This window comes from Moschus berezovskii, chromosome 4 (assembly GCF_049115385.1).
Source record: "Moschus berezovskii isolate FMDL1 chromosome 4, NW_MosBer_1.0, whole genome shotgun sequence".
Lineage (NCBI taxonomy): Eukaryota > Metazoa > Chordata > Mammalia > Artiodactyla > Moschidae > Moschus > Moschus berezovskii.
Window position 1 is genome coordinate 121,718,342 of NC_142463.1, and position 22,245 is coordinate 121,740,586.

The 22,245-nt window shown below is 46.2% G+C and overlaps 1 protein-coding gene across 1 annotated transcript; it reads left to right on the forward strand.

Annotated features, from left to right (window-relative positions):
- The first annotated feature begins 498 nt into the window (after nucleotides 1-498).
- Nucleotides 499-21,605, forward strand: LRRC52 (leucine rich repeat containing 52). The gene is made up of 2 exons (XM_055403402.2): nucleotides 499-1,138; nucleotides 21,265-21,605. Exons 1-2 carry the CDS (start codon nucleotides 517-519, stop codon nucleotides 21,603-21,605), a joined length of 963 nt encoding a protein of 320 aa, XP_055259377.1. The 5' UTR covers nucleotides 499-516.
- Nucleotides 21,606-22,245: the final 640 nt, after the last annotated feature.

A 22,245-nucleotide genomic window follows, 5' to 3' on the forward strand; every position in this document is an offset into this window, starting at 1 on the left:
CTGCACCTCCTTGGGGAGCTGATACACACACACAGTGAACCCACGGAGCTCCCCCCCTACTCCCATGCTTCAGGCCCCCACTCCCGCAAGGACAGCCAGCTTACCAAGTTACACAAAACACCCCCACACAACCCAGAAGAGTCAGGACTCTCCCTCCCTCCGCCAGGCAGTCTCCGGAAGCTGCTGACATCACAAAGGTGTCAACTGGCAACCTCATGGTCATGTGGCTCTCCCCTGGCTCCCCTTCACTTGCAAACGCAGGCAAGCAGGCAGGCTTCCAGCAGCAGTCTGGGAGTGAGCAACCAGCAGAGCCACCACGCCGGGTGGTGGGGCACCGGGCCTGGCGTTTCAACTTCTGTTCAGTTCTCCTGTAATGGAAAATTGCTTTGCACAAAGCTAGAGTGTTACAGTTCTTTCCAGCGCCCTTCCCCCGCCCCACCCCGCCCCTCGCAGCCTTCTGATCAGAGGGATAGCGCCTGCTGGAAAGTGGAAGGAGGGTAGTCGCCGCGACTTACTATGTCCCTTGCTTCAGGCCCTGGGCCGGGGTGGTTACTCTTTTCCTTCGGAATGGTACTGGTATCGGGGTCAAAGTGTCCAAATAATTGTCAATGTCAAGACCAAGAAGTGATCTGCACAGGGATCCAGTTAACTGAATACCCCTCTGACATACCCCTGAACACCCGGAGGCTGTACCTGAATGATAACAAGATCCGTTTCTTGCCTGCGATGAATCTCGGACTCCTCAGTGACCTTGTTTACTTGGACTGCCAGAAGAACAGGATTCAGGAGGTGATGGACTATACCTTTGTCGGGGTCTTCAGGCTTATCTACCTTGACCTCAGCTTCAACAACCTAACCTTCATCTCCCCATACAGTTTCTCCATGCTCAGCAACCTGCTGCAGCTGAATATCTCCAACAACCCTCATCTGTTATCACTTAACAAGTACACCTTTGCCAACACCAGCTCTTTGAGATACCTGGACCTCAGAAATACCGGCTTGCAGACCTTGGACGAAGCTGCCTTCCAAAACCTCATAACACTCCAGACCCTGTATCTGAGTGGAAACCCCTGGAAATGCAACTGCTTTTTCCTGGACTTCACCATCTACTTAATAGTGTCCCATCTGAACTACCCAGGTGAGGGCTTGATTGCACGTGGGGATGAGGATGTGATGGCGCAGCAGGAACTGGTTCCAGAAAAGGTGAAGTCAGAGGTGGTTAGTGTGGGAGAGAAATCTGGGTGAAGCTGAGCAAAAGCGTTCTTATTGCTCTGCAGGATCCATCCTTGGGTTGACTGGAGAGGCGATAAGGATCAATAGAAAATGTTCTAGAATAGTTATCCACAGGGCTGAGTTCTGCTCCCACACTCAGCCCTTACTACTCAGCTGCCCTTGGGGAAGTCTCGATTTCTCTGAGCCTCAGTTTCTTGATCCATAAAGTGGGGACAATAATATTTTCAAAATACAGAGTTGTCCTTTCAATATGAAATGATATGAGTGGAAATGATAATGTGCTATAACTGCAAAGTGACAAAGTAATACAAGGACACTGAATTCCCTTGGTAAATTATTTTAATCTTTTTAATTCAGGGACTGATTTTTTCCAGGATCTAAAAGTAAATTCAGTCATTCCTAACCAGGAGAAAAGCCAATGGTATGAAACATAGAAAGGAAAGTTCAATAGAGACGGAGGAGGGACAGTTGAGCCCCCTAGACATGGATGAGAGAGGAAGGAGAAGGGAAGGCTTTGATGTCTCCTCTGTCTTCAGATGCTAACATAAAGGAAGGAGAGAGCAGCATGATGAGTGCAGAATGGGCCACCAATGCCCACTGCGTCATCAGAGAGACTCCGAACTCACGGCAGACTCTCGAGTCTTAGCTGGTAGGGCTCCAAGCCAGTCGCTGCCACTCTGTCCACTGTCCCCCGCTCTGCCGTGGTCCCTGGGGCACTCTGGTGCCTCGTCCCTTCTTTGTGGTGACTTTACTCTCCCATTCTCAAATTCCCCCACACCACCAATATCGCGTTCACCCAGGGAAGCCAGAGCTTTGGGTAAGTGTGAAATAATGAGCCCCTCACAGAAAGCTTGGAGCCACTGATGTAGTTAAACTCTGTCAGAACCATGTCTTCTCTGCCTTCCCTGGGCGTGTGTTTTTGAAAATAATTTCATACACCAGCTTCACAAATGTTCTGCTGAAGTTTCCACCCTTAAGTCCAAGTGACAATATTCTAGAAAGATTCTTGACCAAAATGCCAGGCTTTAAGGGGCACTGGGGGAGAAGGAACTGGGTGATGACAGCAAGTAAAAATGTGCCCTCCTGGCTTTCTAAGTGGGTATGTCATTAAATGTCTTCCAGGCAAGGGCTATACTATGATGGGGCAAGTGATGCAAAACTGGGGCTCCCAGGATGCAAAATTGAAGGTGGCACCAAGAGAAAGTATCTCCTTAAATTTGGTGCCTGAGGCACCTGGCCCTGCTGCCAGGTACTTCAACTCGAATTGTGTGTGTCACTCAATCATGTCCAACTCTGCAACCCCATGGGGTGTAGCCCACCAGGCTCCTCCGTCCATGGGATTCTCCAGGCAAGAATGCTGGGGTGGATTCCATTTCCTTCTCCAGGGGATCCTCCTGATCCCAGGTTTCCTGCATTGCAGGCAGACCCTTTACCATCTAAGCCAACTTAAGTTAGAATAAATCAAAAGGAATAAACTTTGTCAGACCATTTTCTTAACAGTACTAATCATAAAAGAACACAGGAGTAGTTTCTTGGGTCGCTTGCCTTGCCTCTCCAGAGATGATGTCTTCTGCTTTTCTCAAGACTGGTGCTGTGGTGGTTTCTAGAAAGCTCTCAAAAGAAGGTCAATATTAATCCTTCTCATACATTAAATGTGGTTCCCAGATGGGATTCTCCCTGTCAATGTTCTTGTAACTAGCCTGTGGACCAGCATCGTCTTCTCTTGCTCCCTCCCCACCATTCATACACATTGTTCTTGAGCAGAAATTGCCAATTTGCCAGGAGGACCCCCTGCTGAAAAGTGTGAAGGAACTTGGCTTCTTTCCCAGCCCCTAAGCCTTTCACTTCTCCTCCCAGGTAATCTCCCTTAATCAGAATTTTAGCTTTTAAAGTTGTATCTTCTCAGAATTTTCAGACTAACTACTTTGGACTCTTTGACTCAGTTCAATCCAGGATTGAACAGGATTATAAACTGAATCTGTTTCACTACATGTTTTCAAAACCATCAGAAGCTGGTGTCTATCTTGTTAAGCTCATAAGCGTCTCATGAATGAAGAGTCTGTCTTTTGAGGTAGACAAATCTTTCATCCACTATCCAGTGGAAGTCCCCCACCCAACACATACACACACACAGGCAAACTTCAAATCTGCTCATCTCCCTCTGCTGTTTGGTCAGATCACTTCATGCAGAAATATAGTCCCACTGCCCCAATCCACTATTATTATCTCTTAAACGTATCAGTGAGCCCCAGGGCAAGCACAGAACAATTCAGCTTTGTATCGGGTTTTGCAGCTACTGAGGTTTTTCACATATGCGGTTTCATTTTCTTTACTTTGAGTTTCATACCAGCTCTTAAATTTTGTGCCCTAAGACTATGGAAGAGGCTAGAATAGATATTTTTGACCATATCCTATGGTTGAGAAGATAGATTGGTTCACCCAAAGTCACAGAGCTACTAAATGGCAGGAAAGTGGTTTGAACTCCCTGATTTCAAATTCGGGTCTTTTTCTATATGACTGCTATCTCTTAAGTCCTCAAGTTATATAACTATGATCCAATAAGTCACTTCAGTTATAAATATAAGTCATGTCATAAGCATAGGGCCACAGCACCTAAATTTCACCTTTATGTCTTGTCTACATTTGGAGCTCACACGAGATCACGTTCGCGTGATAAGAAGCCCGAGCCATCATAGATTCATTATAATACGCCTGCCCGTCCCTTCCAACCCGAGGTGTCGGCCCACTCCACCCAGACCCTAAGAGAGTCAGCCTAACCTCAGTGTCTGCTCTCCTCTGCCCCTTATTCAGTCTGCTTCTCCCTTCCCGTGCGCACACACGAACACACACACACACACGCACACGTGCAGACACATACACACGCACATATGCAAACACAAAGCTCTATCTGCACAAACATACATACACACATACTCACACTCTCAAGCACATATTACACATGCATGACACACACACACACAAATGCACAGATACACACCAGCACTTGAACAAACACACACACACAGAGTTGAAAGCACACACAGTAGAATTCACGGAACGCTCCACTTGTCCTCCAGCCAGCCCTCAACATCATGGAAGTCATCTTCTGTGACTCTCGTATGATGATTCACGTCTCCGTTAGGTGAAAGTGTCTTTGCTATTTACAAACACTCTAGCTGAACTCTCAACTTTTAGCCCACCTATTTCACCACGTTTGCTATCAAAATGTTTTGACATGTTCTTGAATGGTGTCACATCTCTTCCCCATGAGCCCAAATTTCAGGATATAGGAAAAATTTCTATGAAATAAGCTGAATAATCTGGTTGTTTATAAAGGAGAATCCAACTTAGAGATGGGTTTCATTTTAGACCCAGGGAGAATACCAAACCTTACCATTGGAGATTTTGCCTGCACTGCAGTATTGAGGTCAGTATGACAGCAGAATTATAGTATGCAGACCGTTTGAACAGCATGGCCGTGAAGCAAGGAGCTTCCATGCCATCACTCAGTTCATCCTTTCATTCATTTAAATATTTATTATGTCCCAAACAAGTGCCAATGGAGATAACTAGCCAAGAAGCCTGGGACTATGTACAGAGACTCATCTGAATATAAGTCACCAGCACATATGTGTCCCATGGTCCAATGGGACACCAGAACTAAACTCACTGGACAGAGCAGGACAAAGAAGGCAAGCATGTGCCTTTTGGGGTAGAACAAGCACTTGGGAAAGTCTCAGCTGCGGGTGGTGAAGGACAGCCACCATGCAGGCAGGAAAGCCCAGTGTTAAGAGCTCAGGTTCTGGAGCCAAACAGACTTGGATCATAATCCTAGCCCTGCCACTTAGTATCTGTAAGAGACCAGACAATTCATTTAACCTCTCTGCACTTCAATTTCCTCATCTTTCAGACAAGTCTAATAATAGACCCAACCGTCCAGGGATGGTATAAGGATGAAATGAGAACATTTATGAACTTCTATTAGCACCATAAACATTCAATAAATGAATGGTAGGCAGAGGTAGGAAAGGCGCAAGGAACAGACAGAGTACCAAATTATCAGTCAGATGGGCAGTGGGGCAAGCACTGGACTTCAGGAAGGCTCAGTGGTATTGGATGACAGTGTGCCTTGTCCAGGAGACATGCCTGTACAGATGCATGTGGGGATATAAATAGGCTATGAGAAGGTGGGCAGCAGGTCTCAGGACACTCATCCCTGAGAAAATGGGATGGAGGGACTCCTGGAGGGAGTTAGATATTGGATGAATTATGAATAGGGGAATTCAGACCCTGGGAAAAAAAAAAACCAGAATCTCAAATAAAGGCATGGTCTCAACTGGACCATGAGACTCGGGGCTGGACCAGCATCAGTAGGGGATTCTTCCTGAGTCACCTGCATCTAGAACTGAAGTTCTTCCTTAAAGACAAGCCCACTTCCAGGAACAGGTATGGACATGCAGGTATCTTTCAAGGGACGAAGTCAAGAAGGTCAGTTCCAACCTCCAAGGGGTGGACATGGCCTTGGGAGAAAGAAGTCACCTTTGTGGTATAATTTTGTCATCTGAAGAGTACTGAATAGAACTTTTGTCCGAGGCTCTCCCCATCCACTGCCTACCATCAGGCTACCATTAGCCATTAGAGATGTATCCTTCTGGGTCTCCCAAAGTGCCCCAATCTTGAAGAGGATTGTGAAAGATACATACATTCCTGGGCAGAATAATACAAGTACTCCTTGATGCCTTTGAACTGTGGTGCTGGAGAAGACTCCTGAAAGTCCCTTGGACAGCAAGGAGATCAAACCAATCAATCTTAAGGGAGATCAACCCTGAACATTCACTGGAAGGACTGATGCTGAAGATGAAGCTCCAGTATTTTGGTCATCTGATGTGAATAGACAACTCATTGGAAAAGTCCTTGATGCTGATAAAGATCAAGGGCAGAAGGAAAAGAGGGCATCAGAAGATGACATGGCTGGATGGCATCGCAGATGCAATAAACATGAACTTGGGCAAACTCCAGGAGATGGTGAAGGACAGGGAGGCCTGGCATGTTGCAGTTCATGTGGTTGCAAAGAGTCGGACACAACTGGGTGACTGAACAACAACAAGCTTTTATCAACTTTCATATCAGAGGAAAGAGTAATTTCTTAGGAAATACAATTAACTAAGATTAACTCTGAAACAATGGGGAACCTTGAAGGAAGCCAAGATCCAGAAAAGACATGGAGTGGTCTTAAAACAAAAGACATGAGGGTAATAATGTGTTCTTCCCCTATGTCATACTTGCAGCTTGCCCCCCTCAGAGGAACTGTAGAGGAGGCTGAATGTTTTATTCACCTTACTTCATCACAAGGCTACAGCTAATAGGAACAGTGAAACTTTCCCTTGCTGCTGCTGCTAAGTTGCTTCAGTCATGTCCCACTTAGACGGCAGCCCACCAGGCGCCCCCGTCCCTGGGATTCTCCAGGCAAGAACACTGGAGTGGGTTGCCATTTCCTTCTCCAATGTGTGAAAGTGAAAAGTGAAAGTGAAGTCGCTCAGTCGTGTCCGACCCTTAGCGACCCCACGGACTGCAGCCTACCACGCTCCTCTGCCCATGGGATTTTCCAGGCAAGAATACTGGAGTGGGGTGCCATTGCCTTCTCCGGAAACTTTCCCTTACTGACCAGAGATTTGGTGCTGTTATCAAACTCTTCATTAAAGGAAACCCTCAATGATAGACTCACCAGATACACTGGAAACTGTCCAGTTCTCAAAGAGTTCGTGTATTCACTTTCCAAAGACAAAAATCATAGCAGAAACAGAAGTGAGTTGAAGTGTGCTTGTTCCCCGAATGATCTGATCAATACAGAGTTAAAACAGATTCACATATTCCATTTTCTTTTTGGCTCAAGTCAGCAAATAAGAAGACTACTTCCTGGCCAGAACTGTAATTTTCCAGTCATTAATGCTATTTGAAGGTGAGCATGGAAATTGAGCTCTTCCCAGGATAGAGCTCCCCAGCAAGACAGAGTTGAATGCCTCTGAAGATGCTCTCAAAAACTCATGCAGCTCTAAGCTCCTGGACAGAATAAGTCTGGTTTCCTACATCCCCCCACCGTGCCTCCACACCCTCAAAGTATGGTCTAGCACTGTCCAACAAAAGCTTCTGCAGCAGTAGAAATGGTCTAAATCTGTGCTGTCCAACACAGTATCCACTAGCCACATGTGGTGATTTAACTCTTAAAATAAGGTTAGTGGAACTGAGAACCAAATTTTTAATTTTATGTCATTTCAATTCATTTAAATAGCCATATTTATGACTGGTCAGGGAAGCCTTTAATATAAGATGCTTAAGCTGGAACTTTAGAATTTAGCCTCCTCTCAGGTAAGTGGCTATAAAGCCCAGCCCAGGATGGAAATCTTCTAACATCCAAGTTATATGTTTCCCCCATGCCATGATATTTCCTTACTATCAGGTACATCACAGTCCATTCAACTCTGAAACATTTATTGTATGTTCATTATTTGCTTAACTTTGTTTTTTGATGTTGGGGTGCTTTATCACAGGGAAAGAAGTCATATATCCTGTTTTTAATAAGATAAATCTAGGGATACAAGAGAGGTAAAATTCAGTTGAAAGCCAGGAATTCTGATCTCAATCATGTCAATGTATGATTTGGATGGCAAGCCATTTTCTCTCTGAGTCTCACTTGTCTCTGAAATAAGGAAACAGGAGTAGACACTCTATAAGACTCCCTCTGCTGCTGCTGCTGCTGCTAAGTCACTTCAGTCGTGTCTGACTCTGTGCGACCCCATAGATGGAAGCCCACCAGGCTCCCCTGTCCCTGGGATTCTCCAGGCAAGAACACTGGAGTCGGTTGCCATTTCCTTCTCCAATGTGTGAAAGTGAAAAGTGAAAGTGAAGTCGCTCAGTCGTGTCCGACCCTTAGCAACCCCACGGACTACAGCCAACCAGGCTCCTCCATCCATGGGGTTTTCTAGGCAATAGTACTGGAGTGGCTGCCATTGCCTTCTCCGAAGACTCCCTCTAGTTGGACCTAAATAGAAAGATAAGATGCACTTAGATGGAGAGCAGTGGTCAGCAGACAGGATCCCAAATGGGCAAGTACACAATGGGTTAGTGTTGAGGTGCAGGTGTTCCTAGAGATGAGTACTGTGGTCACACAATTAGGAAATGCAACCTGTAACTTCTGCATTCTCCCACCTCCTGTCTTAAACACCCTCTACTGGCTAGAACAATGCCTCCATCCTCCAGGGACTCAGTGCCTTGAATTTTCCTCCCACGCTTGGCCTGCTCAACCAGCAGTTCTCAAACTCCAATGAGCACAAGAAGCCCAGGCTCCATGTCCAGAGATGATGACCCAGTGAGTGGTGGAGCAGGGTCTATGAGAAGCCCCATGACAATGACCTGGGTTCTAGCTCTACAGTGGCTGCTTCAAATAGTGAATAAATTGATTTACACTGAGATGCTGGGGGCTTCCCTGATAGCTCAGATGGTAAAGAGTCTGCCTGCAATGCAGAAGACCCAGGTTCGATCCCTGGGTTGGGAAGATCCCCTGAAGAAGGAAATGGCAACCCACTGCAGTATTCTTGGCTGGAAAATCCCATGGACGGAGGAGCCTGGGGGCTACAGTCCATGGGGTCATAAAGAGTCAGACACGACTGCGCGACTAACACACTGGGTGAGATGTTGGTGGCTCATAACGTTTTGATATGTCTCCCTCAAGGGGCATTTGCAATGTGACAGGGAACAAACAGAACGAGAGAGAATACAGAAAGAGACAGGCTGCTGGCACAGACATGGGGGTAGTTTCAGGACAGAAGGTCTGTCTGTGCCAGCCCTTAATTATAGTCCTTAGACAGTCCTGCTTAGTCCAATGGTGGGGTCCACAAGTCAAAAAGAGGAGTCTAGGCAGGAGTGCCACCAAGGCAGGGGGATAAAGCCACTTGGGGACATCTGCAGGAAGCAGATGGGCTGGGTCATGCACTGCTTCGTGTCTAAGTCACTTAAAGGGCATTTTGAACAGAGAACATCTTAGTTTCATTCTGAGGCTATTTTAACCTGTATTCCAGGCTGCTGTAATAGGATAATGGGCCCATTTCAACCCACCAAGTACAAAGTCATCTACAACTGTGCCAAAACTTAGATTTCCAGAATGAATTCAGGTCTTCACACCCTTCCACTATTAATGCTAACCCATCTCCTCCATCAGGGAGATTGCAGTAAAGACCAGACGCCAAAAACGGAAACAGCTGGGCAGCAGACATTGCCAAGGCTGTCAACTGCTCTGCTATCACGTCTCTCCCACCTTACCCTGGCCTTGTGGCTCCCTTCTGCTGAGAGCCGGAGAAGCAGCCTCCCGAGGGCAATGAAGCAGCTGAGAGGGCTGCAACTGGGTCAGTGATCCCTAAACGATCCAGAAAATTTGAGAAGGGGTGGAGGTGGCAAGCCTGTTCAGCTTGGGAAGGACCTTGTGTGATTCTCATACACTCTCTAACTCAGCCCAGTTGGAACCCCTAAGAGTGGGTGATCTAAAGCCCCCTCAAACTCAGAAAAGCCAGACCTCTATGCACGGCCCCTCTGGTCACCCAACACCATTCAGGCCCCTGAAAGGAGGCAGTGCAAGGCCACCAAAGCAGCCAACCTCAGTTTCTTCATCTCTAGAGATGAAGAATTCCCCAACCTGAAAGAAATGCAGCAAAGTGTAGACGGGGCTAGAAAAGAGAAACGGGGGCGTGGCCATCTAGGGCCTTTGAATGATTTTCTGGGGAACAGGCAATGTATCCTGAGGAGGTTTGGAAGGCAGGCAGGATGAATACAGAGCTAGGAGGCTCTGCGGGCATTCAGACAAGAAAGGATGGCAGTCTGCAGCAGAGGCATGAAGGAAGAGGTAGAGATAGGCCAGAAGAGACTGTTCAGAAGCAGACACAACGGGACCCGGGACTGAACTAGACCTTCAGAGTCCCCTGTACTCCCTTTGTGACTCTGGGCACAAATCTAAGTAACAGGTTTATGTTCTTTAACACTTGTATTCCCTGATGGACAGGAAGGTCAACAAGATCAAAGAGCAGGTCTGAATCTTCAGACACAGAGAAAGTTCTCAAAAAATATTTGAGTGAATAAAAAAGCCAATGAGATGTGGAAAATAAAGGAAAGGAAAAATCAAGTGTAATTCCCAAGGCTTTGGCTTGGACAACTGTGGGGGCTTCACTGAGAAAAGAAATTAGTAAAGGGGCTTGGGGAGAAGCCAAGTCCTGTCTTGAACGTGTTGAGTGGGAGCTCTTTGTGAGACAGGAGGCTTTTGGATGTTTTGACCTCAAATTCAGAATAGAGAATAAAATATATGTTTGGAAATCATCAGCTCACTGGTGATCATGAAAACCAAACAAAGGATGTTTAGAATGAGAGGATCAGAGGGTAAGGACAGAAGAGTTGGGGAATGCCAACATATCAAAGGATAAATTAAGAAGTGCAGAAAACTGAATAAAGTGAGGGGATCGGCAAAGGAAATATGACACAGACTGGTGTAGGCTTTCTAAACAAAGGGAAGAGCAAGTGCCAAGACCCTAGGGTGGAATAAGTTCGATGTAGTAGAAGGTGAGTATGGCTGAAGAAGAGTGAAGCCAAGGTAGGAGATGAGGTTAAACATCAAAGGCCAGATCATAAAGGACCCGGAGGTCATGGAGAGGCTTTCGATTTTATTCCAAATATGACAGGAAGTTATGAAAGGGTTTTAAGTGGAGAAGTGACATGATCTATGATGTGCATGGCCTCCCACTGCTAGATGGAGAGATGGAAAAGCGGGGACCTGAGTTAAGCAACTATCTGTTTTCAGGCGAGGGGGAACAGTGGCTGGGCTCCAGGTAATGGTCCAGAGAAGTTAAGAATCGGGGCATACTGTGAAGGTCGGACTAACAGGACTGGCTCATGGCTTGAGTTATGGGATGTGAGAGAGGCAGCAAGAAGGACTCCCAGGTCTCTGCCTGGGCGACTGGTGAATGGTGTTGCGCTTCCACCACTGAGCTTTTCTAAATTGCCTCTTATCCATGAGGATAACTGTCCACTATCTGAATTTTTCCAAGAAGATGGGTAGTTATTCACAAGGTCCGGCTCTAGGCCAAACTGAGAGCCAACTAGGGTTGTAAACCCAGAACTGCCTGGTACCACCCCCAGGTCTGATATGCAGTTGGCTCCTCTCCCTGCATCAAAACCTGCTACAGAGAGTCAGTAGCAGGGCCCCCACGGGAGGGCTTACGTTTTGGCTTCTTTTCCAGAGGACTTTACATTTAAGTCTTATTTTATCAGTGAAGTGAAGCTCCTGCTGACAGAATTCTGGGCACTGAGAAGCACATGAGAAACATTGTGAAGAAAAGGGGTCTTTCTACCTGTAAACTTTGGTCATCTACAACCGCTTATACACAAGACCAGTCCTGTAGTCTAAGCAACTTTAAAGCATGGGAATAATCAGGCTGAACTTGCTAGACTTCAAGGTTTGTTCCTGTACTGTTCCAATGGTCCATGAATCAGGCTTAAACTTTACCAAGATATGAACTCTTCATGCAAGGGAAAAAACTGTTATAAGAACTGTACTGCCCAAGCCCAAGTCATCCAAAGTCAAGGATGCTTTAGACCAGGCGTCAGCACACACTTTCCACCTATGGCTGATTCTTGCTGATGTTTGACAGAAAACAACAAAATTCTGTAAAGCAATCATCCTTCAATGAAAAAATCAAAACAAAAAGGACAAATAAATATCTCAAGCTTCGTGGGTCTTGGTTGCGACTACTCACTCTGCAACGTGAAAGCAGCCATAGAAAATGCATGGATGAATGGTCATGGCTGTGTTCCAATAAAACTTTATTTATCAACACAAAAACATGCCACAGGATGGACTTGGCCCACAGATTATAGTGTGCTGAAGCCTGGCTTCCATCAAGGGAAGACATCGGGGTGATGAGAGAAAGGAGCTCTAGGGAGGCAAAAGTAGGAGCCAATGTCAGGACTAGAAATACTCAGAGGACCATGCATGAGGGTCTAAGAAGGGGCCTTGATGGCCAGTTGGCTTTGGCTGTTCTGGGCTGCCATATGGTGCAATCCAGGTTCCCCGCTAGGGAGTCTTCTCTCAGTCGTGCATAGTATGCTACTGCTGCTGCTGCTGCTTAGTCACTTCAGTCATGTCCAACTCTGTGCAGCCCTATGGACTGCCACCTTCCAGGCTTCTCTGTCCATGGATTCTCCAAGCAAGAGTACTAGAATGGGTTGCCATGCCCTCTTCCTGGGGATCTTCCAGACTCAGGGATCAAACCCAGGTCTCCTGCATTGCACACAGATTCTTTACTGCTGAGCCACCAGGGAAGCCCCACTCATAGTACGGCAGAATATAATAGTGTTCCCTTCAAATTCCATCAGAAACAAGTCCTGCACAGCAAGGCCAAAAACATGAGTTTTAAAGAACTGCTGTATCAGAATTCAGCTGAGCTATTTCAAATCCTTAAAGATGATGTTGTTAAAGTGTTGCACTCAATATGCCAGAAAATTTGGAAAACTCAGCAGTGGCCACAGGACTAGAAAAGGTCAGTTTTTATTCTAAGCCCAAAGAAAGGCAATGCCAAAGAATGCTCAAACTACTGCACAATTGCACTCGTTTCACATGCTAGCAAAGTAATGCTCAAAATTCTCCAAGCTAGGCTTCAACAGCATGTGAACTGAGAACTTCCAGATGTTCAAGCTGGATTTAGAAAAGGCAGAGGAACCAGAGATCAAATTGCCAATATCCATTGGATCATCAAAAAAGCAAAAGAACTCCAGAAAAACATCTACCTGTGCTTCATTGACTATGTTAAAGCCTTTTACTGTGTGGATCACAACAAACTGGAAAATTCTTCAAGAGATGGGAATACCAGACTGTCTTACCTACCTCCTGAGAAATCTGTATGCAGGTCAGGAAGCAACAGTTAGAACTGGACATGGAACAATGGACTGGTTCCAAATTGGGAGAGGAGTAAGTCAAGGCTGTATATTGTCACCTTGCTTATTTAACTTACATGCAGAATACATCAGGCAAAATATTGGACTGGATGAAGTACAAGCTGAAATCAAGATTGCAGGGAGAAATGTCAATAACCTCAGATATGCAGATGACACCACCCTTATGGCAGAAAGCAAAGAGGAACTAGAAAGCCCCCTGATGAAAGTGAAAGAGGAAAGTGAAAAAGCCAGCTTAAAACTCAGCTTTGAAGAAAACGAAGATCATGGCATCCGGTCCCATCACTTCATGGCATATAAATGGGTAAACAATGGAAACAGTTTCAGACTTTATTTTCTTGGGCTCCAAAATCACTGGGATGGTGATTCCAGCTATGAAATTAAAAGACGCTTGCTCCTTGGAAGAAAAGCTATGTCAAACCTGCTGCTGCTGCTGCTAAGTCACTTCAGTCGTGTCCGACTCTGTGTGACCCCATAGTCAGAAGCCCACCAGGCTCCCCTGTCCCTGGGATTCTCTAGGCAAGAACACTGGAGTGGGTTGCCATTTCCTTCTCCAATGACAAACCTAGACAGTGTATTAAAAAGCAGAGGCATTACTTTATAGGCAAAGGTCTGTATAGTCAAAGACATGGTTTTTCCTGTATGGATGGATGGATGGATGTGAGAATTAGACCATAAGGAAAGCTGAGTGCCAAAGAATTGATGCTTTTTAATTGTGGTGTTGAAGAAGACTCTTGAGAATCCCTTGGACTACAAGGAGATCAAACCAGTCAATCCTGAGGGAAATCAGTTCTGAATATTCACTGGAAGGACAGATGCTAAAGCTGAAGCTCCAGTACTTTGGCTGCCTGATATGAAGAACTGATTCATTGGAAAAGGCCCTGATATTGGGAAAAGTTGAAGGCAGGAAAAGAAGGGGACGACAGAGGATGAGATGGTTGGATGGCATCTTGAGTTGATGGACATGAGTTTGAGCAAGCTCCAGGAGTTGGTGATGGACAGGGCAGCCTGACATGCTGCAGTCTATGGGGTCACAAAGAGTCGGACACGACTGAGCCACTGAACTAAACTGTATGAGATCAGGCCAATAATCCACACATTTTCTCCTGTATGCATTCAACAGACATTTATCAAGGCTCTATTGTGTGCGAGCACTAGGGATATAGGGGTGAACAAATAGGGTCTCTGCTCTCAAACAATTCTCAAGCAGTGACTGGAACAATAACTACCTTTTGATATCATGCCTGCAGCATGATGCTGCAGTACTGTTCAGTACTGAACACCTTGCAGCCTCACCCCCTCGCCATCTGCACTTACCCTCATTTCCATCTCCACTCTCAGTAGACAGTTCAAGGCTTACCCTTCATTTTGTCCTGGAGACTTTTCCTTCCTCCTCCAAAACTTCACATCCCTTAGCTCACTGAATTCTCCCTAAACTCTCACAAGGTAAGCAGGGATTGGTATTGGCCTCGTATAGAATAGTCCAAGATGCTAAGAGGTTAGCTGGCCCATCCACGGCCTTCTATCACCCCTAGTTTCTCTTTCCTCCCACTAAGCTTTATGTCAATAACATTGCCCCCAAGGGACATGGATAACAAAAAATATTTAATCCACTCAACAAACATACTTTGAGCTCTGGTGTGTATTAAACAGTACTCTAGATGTTGGGGACACAATAGTGAACACAAATCCATGTCTTCATGGAGTGCATAATCTAGCAGACAGAAGCAGACAGATGTATATATAGTAAATCCACTTCCTCGATAAATACATAATTTAGCTGGACAAGAAAAAGACAAAGTACTGAACATCTAATGATACTCAGGCAAGCTAGGGCCTAATAAGGAGAAATGGGGGAACTGGGCCTTTCGCTAGGTTCCAGGTGGAAATTTTTACCACAAAGTGCTCAGGCTGATAGAAACTGGCATTTGTTCTCCAAGGGGCAGGTGCAGTGTAACTGAAGTCTGCAAGTTGCATCCTCTCCCATTCCATGACTGTCACGTGGAGGCTGGCCTCCTCCACATAACCCAGGCAGTTCCTGAGCAAGACTGTCCAGGGAACTGAGAGCAGCCTGCTCATCTGGAGTGCCAGGCGGACTGCAGAACTGTGGTCGCTTCTGTGGATTAAGAGAAAGAGCAGTTCCCCATGAAAGCACCAGGCTCGAGCTGATTTTCTGAAGGAGGGCTCCCTCAGTTCCTCTGCAACCAGGTGTGGTTCTGGGTCTCGGAAACTCTCCCCTTCGTGCGTTGATTTTGGCAGATAGGTTTCCCACTGTGAGCAATGCGCCACATGAGGAATGAAAGAACTGTGTGGTTTATGTTTCCTTAGGAACTATTTGCGGGGAGAATTGAAACATTAATGATACCTGTAATTGTACCTAGGCACTTTAACTGGGGCAGACGCTCTGCACCTATGAAGTGGAGCTGAGGAAGGGACAACATGGGGCTTAGCTGCCTGTTTGTGATGTGAATGAAAGCCCTGGGATTGCGCAGTGCACAACACACACAACAGTGCCTGGCAGCCTTTTCTCAGAGGCAAGGAGATCAAGAGAGCCAGAGGAGGAGTGACTGACGGACAATTCATTCATTCTGTGGCCTGGGAATAATTAAAACTACTTAGTGGGGTGCTTTCCTGCTGTCTCAAAAGGTAAAGAATCTGCTGGCAATGTGGGAGACCCAAGCTTGATCCCTGGACTGGGACGATCCCCTGGAGAAGGGAATGGCAACCCATTCCAGTATTCTTGCCCAGAGAATTTCATGGACAGAGGAGCCTGGGACGGTACAATCCATAAAGTTGCAAAAAGTCAGACACGACTGAGCGACTAACACACACACACCCAGTGGAGTGCTCAAGAATAGAGTTTAATCTTGTGAAGCACCTTATATGATGCCTAGAACACATAAGACACTCCAAGATAAGCAGACAGGTCCATGAACTCTGAAGTCATCGTACTAAACTAGGAGAAGAATGCATGATTAATGAGCTAAAGAAGAGACGAACCAATACGGACCTATCGTGTAGCATACGGAGCTCACCCTGACGTTACCTGACAGCCCGAACGGGAGGGGAGTTTGGGGGAGAATGCAGACCTGTGTATGTCTGGCTGAGTCTCTTTGCTGTTCACCTGAAACTATCACAATGTTGCTAATCGGCTATACCCCAAATCAAAGTGAAAAATTTTTTTAAAAAGAGAGAGAGATGAAATAATAGAGGGCTAGGATCGTGCTCTTGCCTGGAAAATCCCATGGACAGAGGAGCCTGGTAGGCTGCAATCCATGGGTTCACTAAGAGTCGGGCACGACTGAGCGACTTCACTTTCACTTTTCACTTTCATGCATTGGAGAAGGAAATGGCAACCCACTCCATTGCCTGGAGAATCCCAGGGACGGGGGAGCCTGGTGGGTTGCCGTCTAAGGGGTCGCTCAGAGTCGGACACGACTGAAGCGACTTAGCAGCAGCAGCAGCAGGATCATTTTAAAGGTGAGAGAAATGGAAAACAATAGTTAATCCAAATATATCAGTTTAACATTAAATGTTAATGGGCTGATTAAAATACAGTTTACTAGACTGAATGAAGAACAAAGCCCAGCGGCATCCTGCTTATTAAATGTGCCTTAAATAGAGGAACATAGAGAGATTAAAAGGAAAATGATGGGGAAAGATATGCAATCCAAACACTAACCACAAGAAAGGGGTAAATCTACCAGAAAGAGGCAACAGTTATACATGTCTTTAAGAACATTGCTTCAAATAATGTAAGAAAAACTTGACAGAACTATTTGGAGCAGTAGACAAGCGCACAGGCATAACTGTTGGTTTTAACATACTTCCCAGCAACTAGCAGACAACAGATAGGCTAACAGTGACTGAGACAATAAATAAAGTAATAAAAAGTCAATAAAGACGTAGACAATCCGTACAAAAGCACACTAGTTGGCAGACATAAAACAATGTATTCAACAAAGGCAATACATTTTTTCAGTGTATATGCAAAAATTACTAAAACTGACTCTATCATAAAGAAAATTCTTAATCAACTTCAAAGGAATGAAATCAGAAAGAGTATGCCTCTGACTACAGTAGAATTGAACTAGAACTGAATAATGAAAGCAGTGCTAGAAAATCCCCAAATATTAAAAATCAAGTAATTCAAGGAATATTAGCTCTTATTAACAAGAATGATAATGATCAGACATGGATTATGCCTTCAAGAGCTAAAACTCTGTCTTGCAGGAGAGAAAAGATGCTTTTGCAGGACTTTCATAGTGGTCCAGTAGTTAAGACTTCACTTTCAGGGGTTTTAGTTTTGGTCCCTGGTCAGGGAGCTAAGATCCCACGCCCCTGTGGCCAAAAATCCAAAGCATGAAGCAGAAGCAATACCGTTCAATAAAATTCAATAAAGATCTTAAAAATGGTCACACCAAAAAAAATCTGTTAAAAAAGTATGCTTTTTCAAATTTTCTTTTCTTGATGCTTTGCTTTTCTAGCAAATAACCAGCAAGTAAGATAGAACGTGACAGGTGCGGTAAGAACGATACTAGGAAAGGCAACAGTGAGGTCAGAGTGGGAACAATCGCAACACATCCTCTGAACTAGGAGGATGAAGTGGCTGCGGAAGGCTTCCTGGGAGTAGATGCATTTACATTAGACCTTGAAGGACAGGGAGGACTTGATGATGCAAAAACTGGAGGAAGAGATATCTGATGCAAAAAGAGCAGTGTAACAAAGCTAGCTGTAGGTAAGGGGGAGATGTAACCAAGGAGCAAAGAGAGTTTAATTTGACTAGAATAAAGGGCGAGTTACTGGGAGAACTGAGAAGTAAGGTGGGAATGGTAGAACGGGGCAATGCTGAGGGTTCTGAACACCAGGCGGTCTGGATGTTATCCTGAGCCCCACGGGGGAGTCAGGGGTTTTGAACCAGAGTGTGACTGGCAAGAGCCAAGCTTGCAGAAGGGGAATGGGGCAGGGGTGTGTGCAGTGGTCCAGAGCTGGGGAACTGGCAATGGTGGAGACAGACGTGCTGGGAGGTGAGGAGCGCTCACACATTGGTGGTGACAGGCAATGAAGAGGGGGGAGAGAAAGCAGCGGTAGGAAAACCCTCCCCACAGAACCACCCACATCCCTCCCTTAAAAGCAGCCTAACAATGCACTAAAATCACTGCCTAATTGCTCCTTTCAAGGTAATGCTCCAAAATGGGGAAATAATGCATTTAATGTTTAGTCTCATATCTGCCGCCCAAGCCCTGATTTGAAAGCCTAATCTTTTAAAAATGGACTGAGATAAACCCCTCTGCCCCAGCACTGGGCACAGTGCAGACCCTCAGGGCCCCATGCTCTCCTTTCTCACATACATCTTTCTTCGTATCTTCCCACGTGGTGTGTCTGGCAGCTTGGGCAGGCGATCTAAGCCCTGTCTTGCTGGAATTCCTGCAGATTGCAGGAGTCTTCCCTCACCTCACCAGCCTCCGCTTGGGCCTCCTGTAAAAGCCCCAGAGGGCCTTGAATCAGGCTGCCCAGAGAGAGGTCTTGAGACATAATTGCGTTCCTGACCCTTTACAGCACCCTCAGATGGAAGCCCAAGGCCCCTTTCCTCTCCAGGAGGCCTGAGTCACCCACAGGGCCTCTGTCTCACGCTCATTCTAGAGAGGGGCTTCTTCCTCTCCTTTCCTCTGGAATCTTTGCAAACAGTCGATGTGGCAGCCCCACACTGGCTTCCTCCTCCTGTGACTAAACCTCGACCAAGAGCGAGTCGTCAGTAGCATTACAAACATCAGGCCATATTCCTGAAAGTAACCAAGTTCACTGTAGGTGTGCTGATCAGGAGCCAGCGTGCAGGCAACAGTGTTCAGCTTGGAGAGGATTTAATGGTCAGCCTGGACAGCTCATTCCAGTCACCCAGAGCCAGCTGCCTCACAGTAAACTCACCTTTGTATTCCTTTCCCTATTTCTCCTGCTTCTAGCTCCAATCCAAACATTTCCCTCATTTCCTTGGTCACCAAGGAAATCAGTGCCTTTACATAGCCTGGGCTTCCCTTGTGGCTCAGCTGGTGAAGAATCTGCCTGCAATGCGGGAAACCTGGGTTCGATCCCTGGGTTGGGAAGATCCCCTGGAGAAGGGAAAGGCTACCCACTCCAGTATTCTGGCCTGGAGAATTCCATGGACTGTGTAGTCCACGGGGTCCCAGAGAGTCGGACACAGCTGAGCGGCTTTCACTACTACCACTGCATAGCCTGGAGTTCCCTCCCTGTTGGAGGGGAAGCTTCTCCCCACATTAGTCTCTTTCTGTGACTCCCACTTGTGCAAAACAAGCTCAGATGGCTCAGTCCTTGTTTTCTGTCTCCTGTCCCCTGCTGAGATCCTGCAGTTTATCCAGAACTGTCAGGTTAGGAAACTTTTCTGAATCTCAGTTTCCTGATGTGCAAAACAAGGCTGAATGTGTGTCAACATTCTTGTAAGAATTGAATGAGATGGCATTTGCATATCACTGCGCATGGAGGCAGAACTTGGTAAATACCAGCTGCTACTATGATTCTGATCATAATTGTCTTAAGCCCTAATCTCAGCCCTGAATGGAAACTCATTTATCTAATGCTTGCTGGTTATTTTCACCTGGACACTGCACACAGGCACCTCAGCATCAGCATGGCAGAGTACATGGAGCTAGAAAAATGGAGGGCTGACAGCAGAGCTCTGAGCAGTCTGTGCAACTCTTGTGTACAGCGTACTGTGTGCACTGCTGTGTGCAATGGCTTATCTGCTCACCTGTGCCAATTAAAGCCTCTTTATTACCCTGAGAATAGACGTTTTTCTTTATCAGTTCAGTTCAGTCGCTCAGTCGTGTCCATGGACTACAGCACGCCAGCCTTCCCTGTCCATCACCAACTCCTGGAGCTTACTCAAACCCATGTCCATTGAGTTGGTGATGCCATCCAACCTCTGTCGTCCCCTTCTCCTCCTGCCACAATCTTTCCTAGCATCAGGGTCTTTTCCAATGCATAAGCTCTTCACATCAGGTGGCCAAAGTATTGGAGTTTCAGATTCAGCATCAGTCCCTCCAATGAATATTCAGGACTGGTTTCCTTTAGGATTGACTGGTTGGATCTCCTTGCAGTCCAAGGGAATCTTCAAGAGTCTTCTCCAACACCATAGCGCAAAAGCATCAATTCTTCAGCACTCAGCTTTCTTTATAGTCCAACTCTCACATCCATACATGACTACTGGAAAAACCATAGCTTGACTAGATGGACCTTTGTAGGCAAAGTAATGTTTCTGCTTTTCAATGTGCTGTCTAGGTTGTTCATAACTTTTCTTCCAAGGAGCAAGCATCTTTTAATTTCATGGATACAGTTATTCTTTATAGGATGAGGCAATGGGATTCAAAGACAGTATCAGACATCCTGCTGAAGTTTCCATAATTAGTGACAGTGGATTTGAATTCTAGTCTGTCTGGTTCCATGACCCACTTTGCCTTCTATTATATACTGAAGTCCACAATGCTTGGTGTGGGGAGGTGCTCAGAGAAGGAGCCAGGCAGCTGAGTCAGCAGCTAAAAAGCACTGAGACTCATGTAGATCATGAGTGATACCAACAGCCTCACAAAAGCGGAAATGCTTCCCATATTGGCTGTCTCTTTCCCCTGAGCTCATCCCTGATTTTTCCAGGTTGAGGGTATAGAGAACACACAGTAGGCATTTCCAGAGAATCCTGTCCCTCCTAAGTTGGGTGTGATGACCTTGGGTGGCCTTAGTGACCTTGGCTGGGCTCAGGCACAGGAGAAGGGAAAGGGACAAGGTGGAAGGGAAGGTGGGAATCAGATGAGGAAGGGGAGCAAGAGAAGCCAAGCACTGATGGGGCTCTGTGGAGTGTCAACACTCCATGACCATCTTGCGTAAGCTTCCAAACTCCCAGCTCCTGCTGTGGAGCTCTCATTCCTTGAAGAGCCTTAAAAAGCAAAGGTTATTTTCAGGAGGTGATGTGAAGTTGCTCAGTCATGTCCTAGGAGTTCTGTTTCAGCACTCTGCCTGCTGTGTGTTTGCTCTTAGATGAACAAAATGCCACTTGCGTGGAGCCCACAGAGCTGGCAGGATGGCCCATCACGAAGGTGGGGAACCCACTCCGGTATATGTGCATCACGAACCTAGATCTCCAGGACTACATCTTCCTGCTGCTCATCAGCTTCTGCATCTTCTCCGCGGGCACTGTGGCCGCCTGGCTGACCGGCGTGTGTGCCGTGCTTTACCAGAATGCGTGCCGCAAGTCGAGCGAGGACGAGGTGGAGGATGAGGAGGTGGAGAACAAGGACGAGCAGAGGGTGGAAATCAGCAGGCGGATTTTTCACAGCAGGGTGGACTCGGGCCATGATGGGTTCCCTCAGCTGATTTAGTTGCAGAGACTGATGCTGCTGTCTGATGCAACTTTCCCACGCTCCCACCTTCCGTCTTGCTCTCCGCTTCCCACTCCTTAGAGCTGTATTAGAGGTGAAAGCCTACTATTATGGTAAAATACTATTACGGTAAAATAAATAAAATGTTTGGTGATCATTTCACAGGCTGGTCTTCTGCTCAACCAGCCCAAGCATGATTTCTCAAGCTCAGAAGGATGGGGTAGAACAAAGTCTAGTGAAGCTGTTGTAGGCATCTAACTGTTGAGGAAGCCCACCCTGAAAATGGGCCATATTGTGTTTGATGAGCACCTACTGTGCCCCTAAATTAAGTGCTGCAGGGAGGCATCTGAGAAATATAAGATTTAAAAGATTTGTCGTAGAAGAGCAACAAGTTGGTTCAGGGGAGTATTCAACATTAACGTGAATCAAACGGAGAGAAACACAAGACAAAATGACCAGAACTAACAGGAATGGAATATGTCTATGGGCTGTGTTCACACTTCACCTTGTAATAGCACAGCAGTCCTAGTTTACAGTGACACTCGTTTACCCAAATGCTCAGCAGCACAGCCTCCCAAAGTCTGCATTTTCCCTTCAAGAGAAGCTGCCTTTCCAAGAAATGTTCAGCAGCATTACCGAA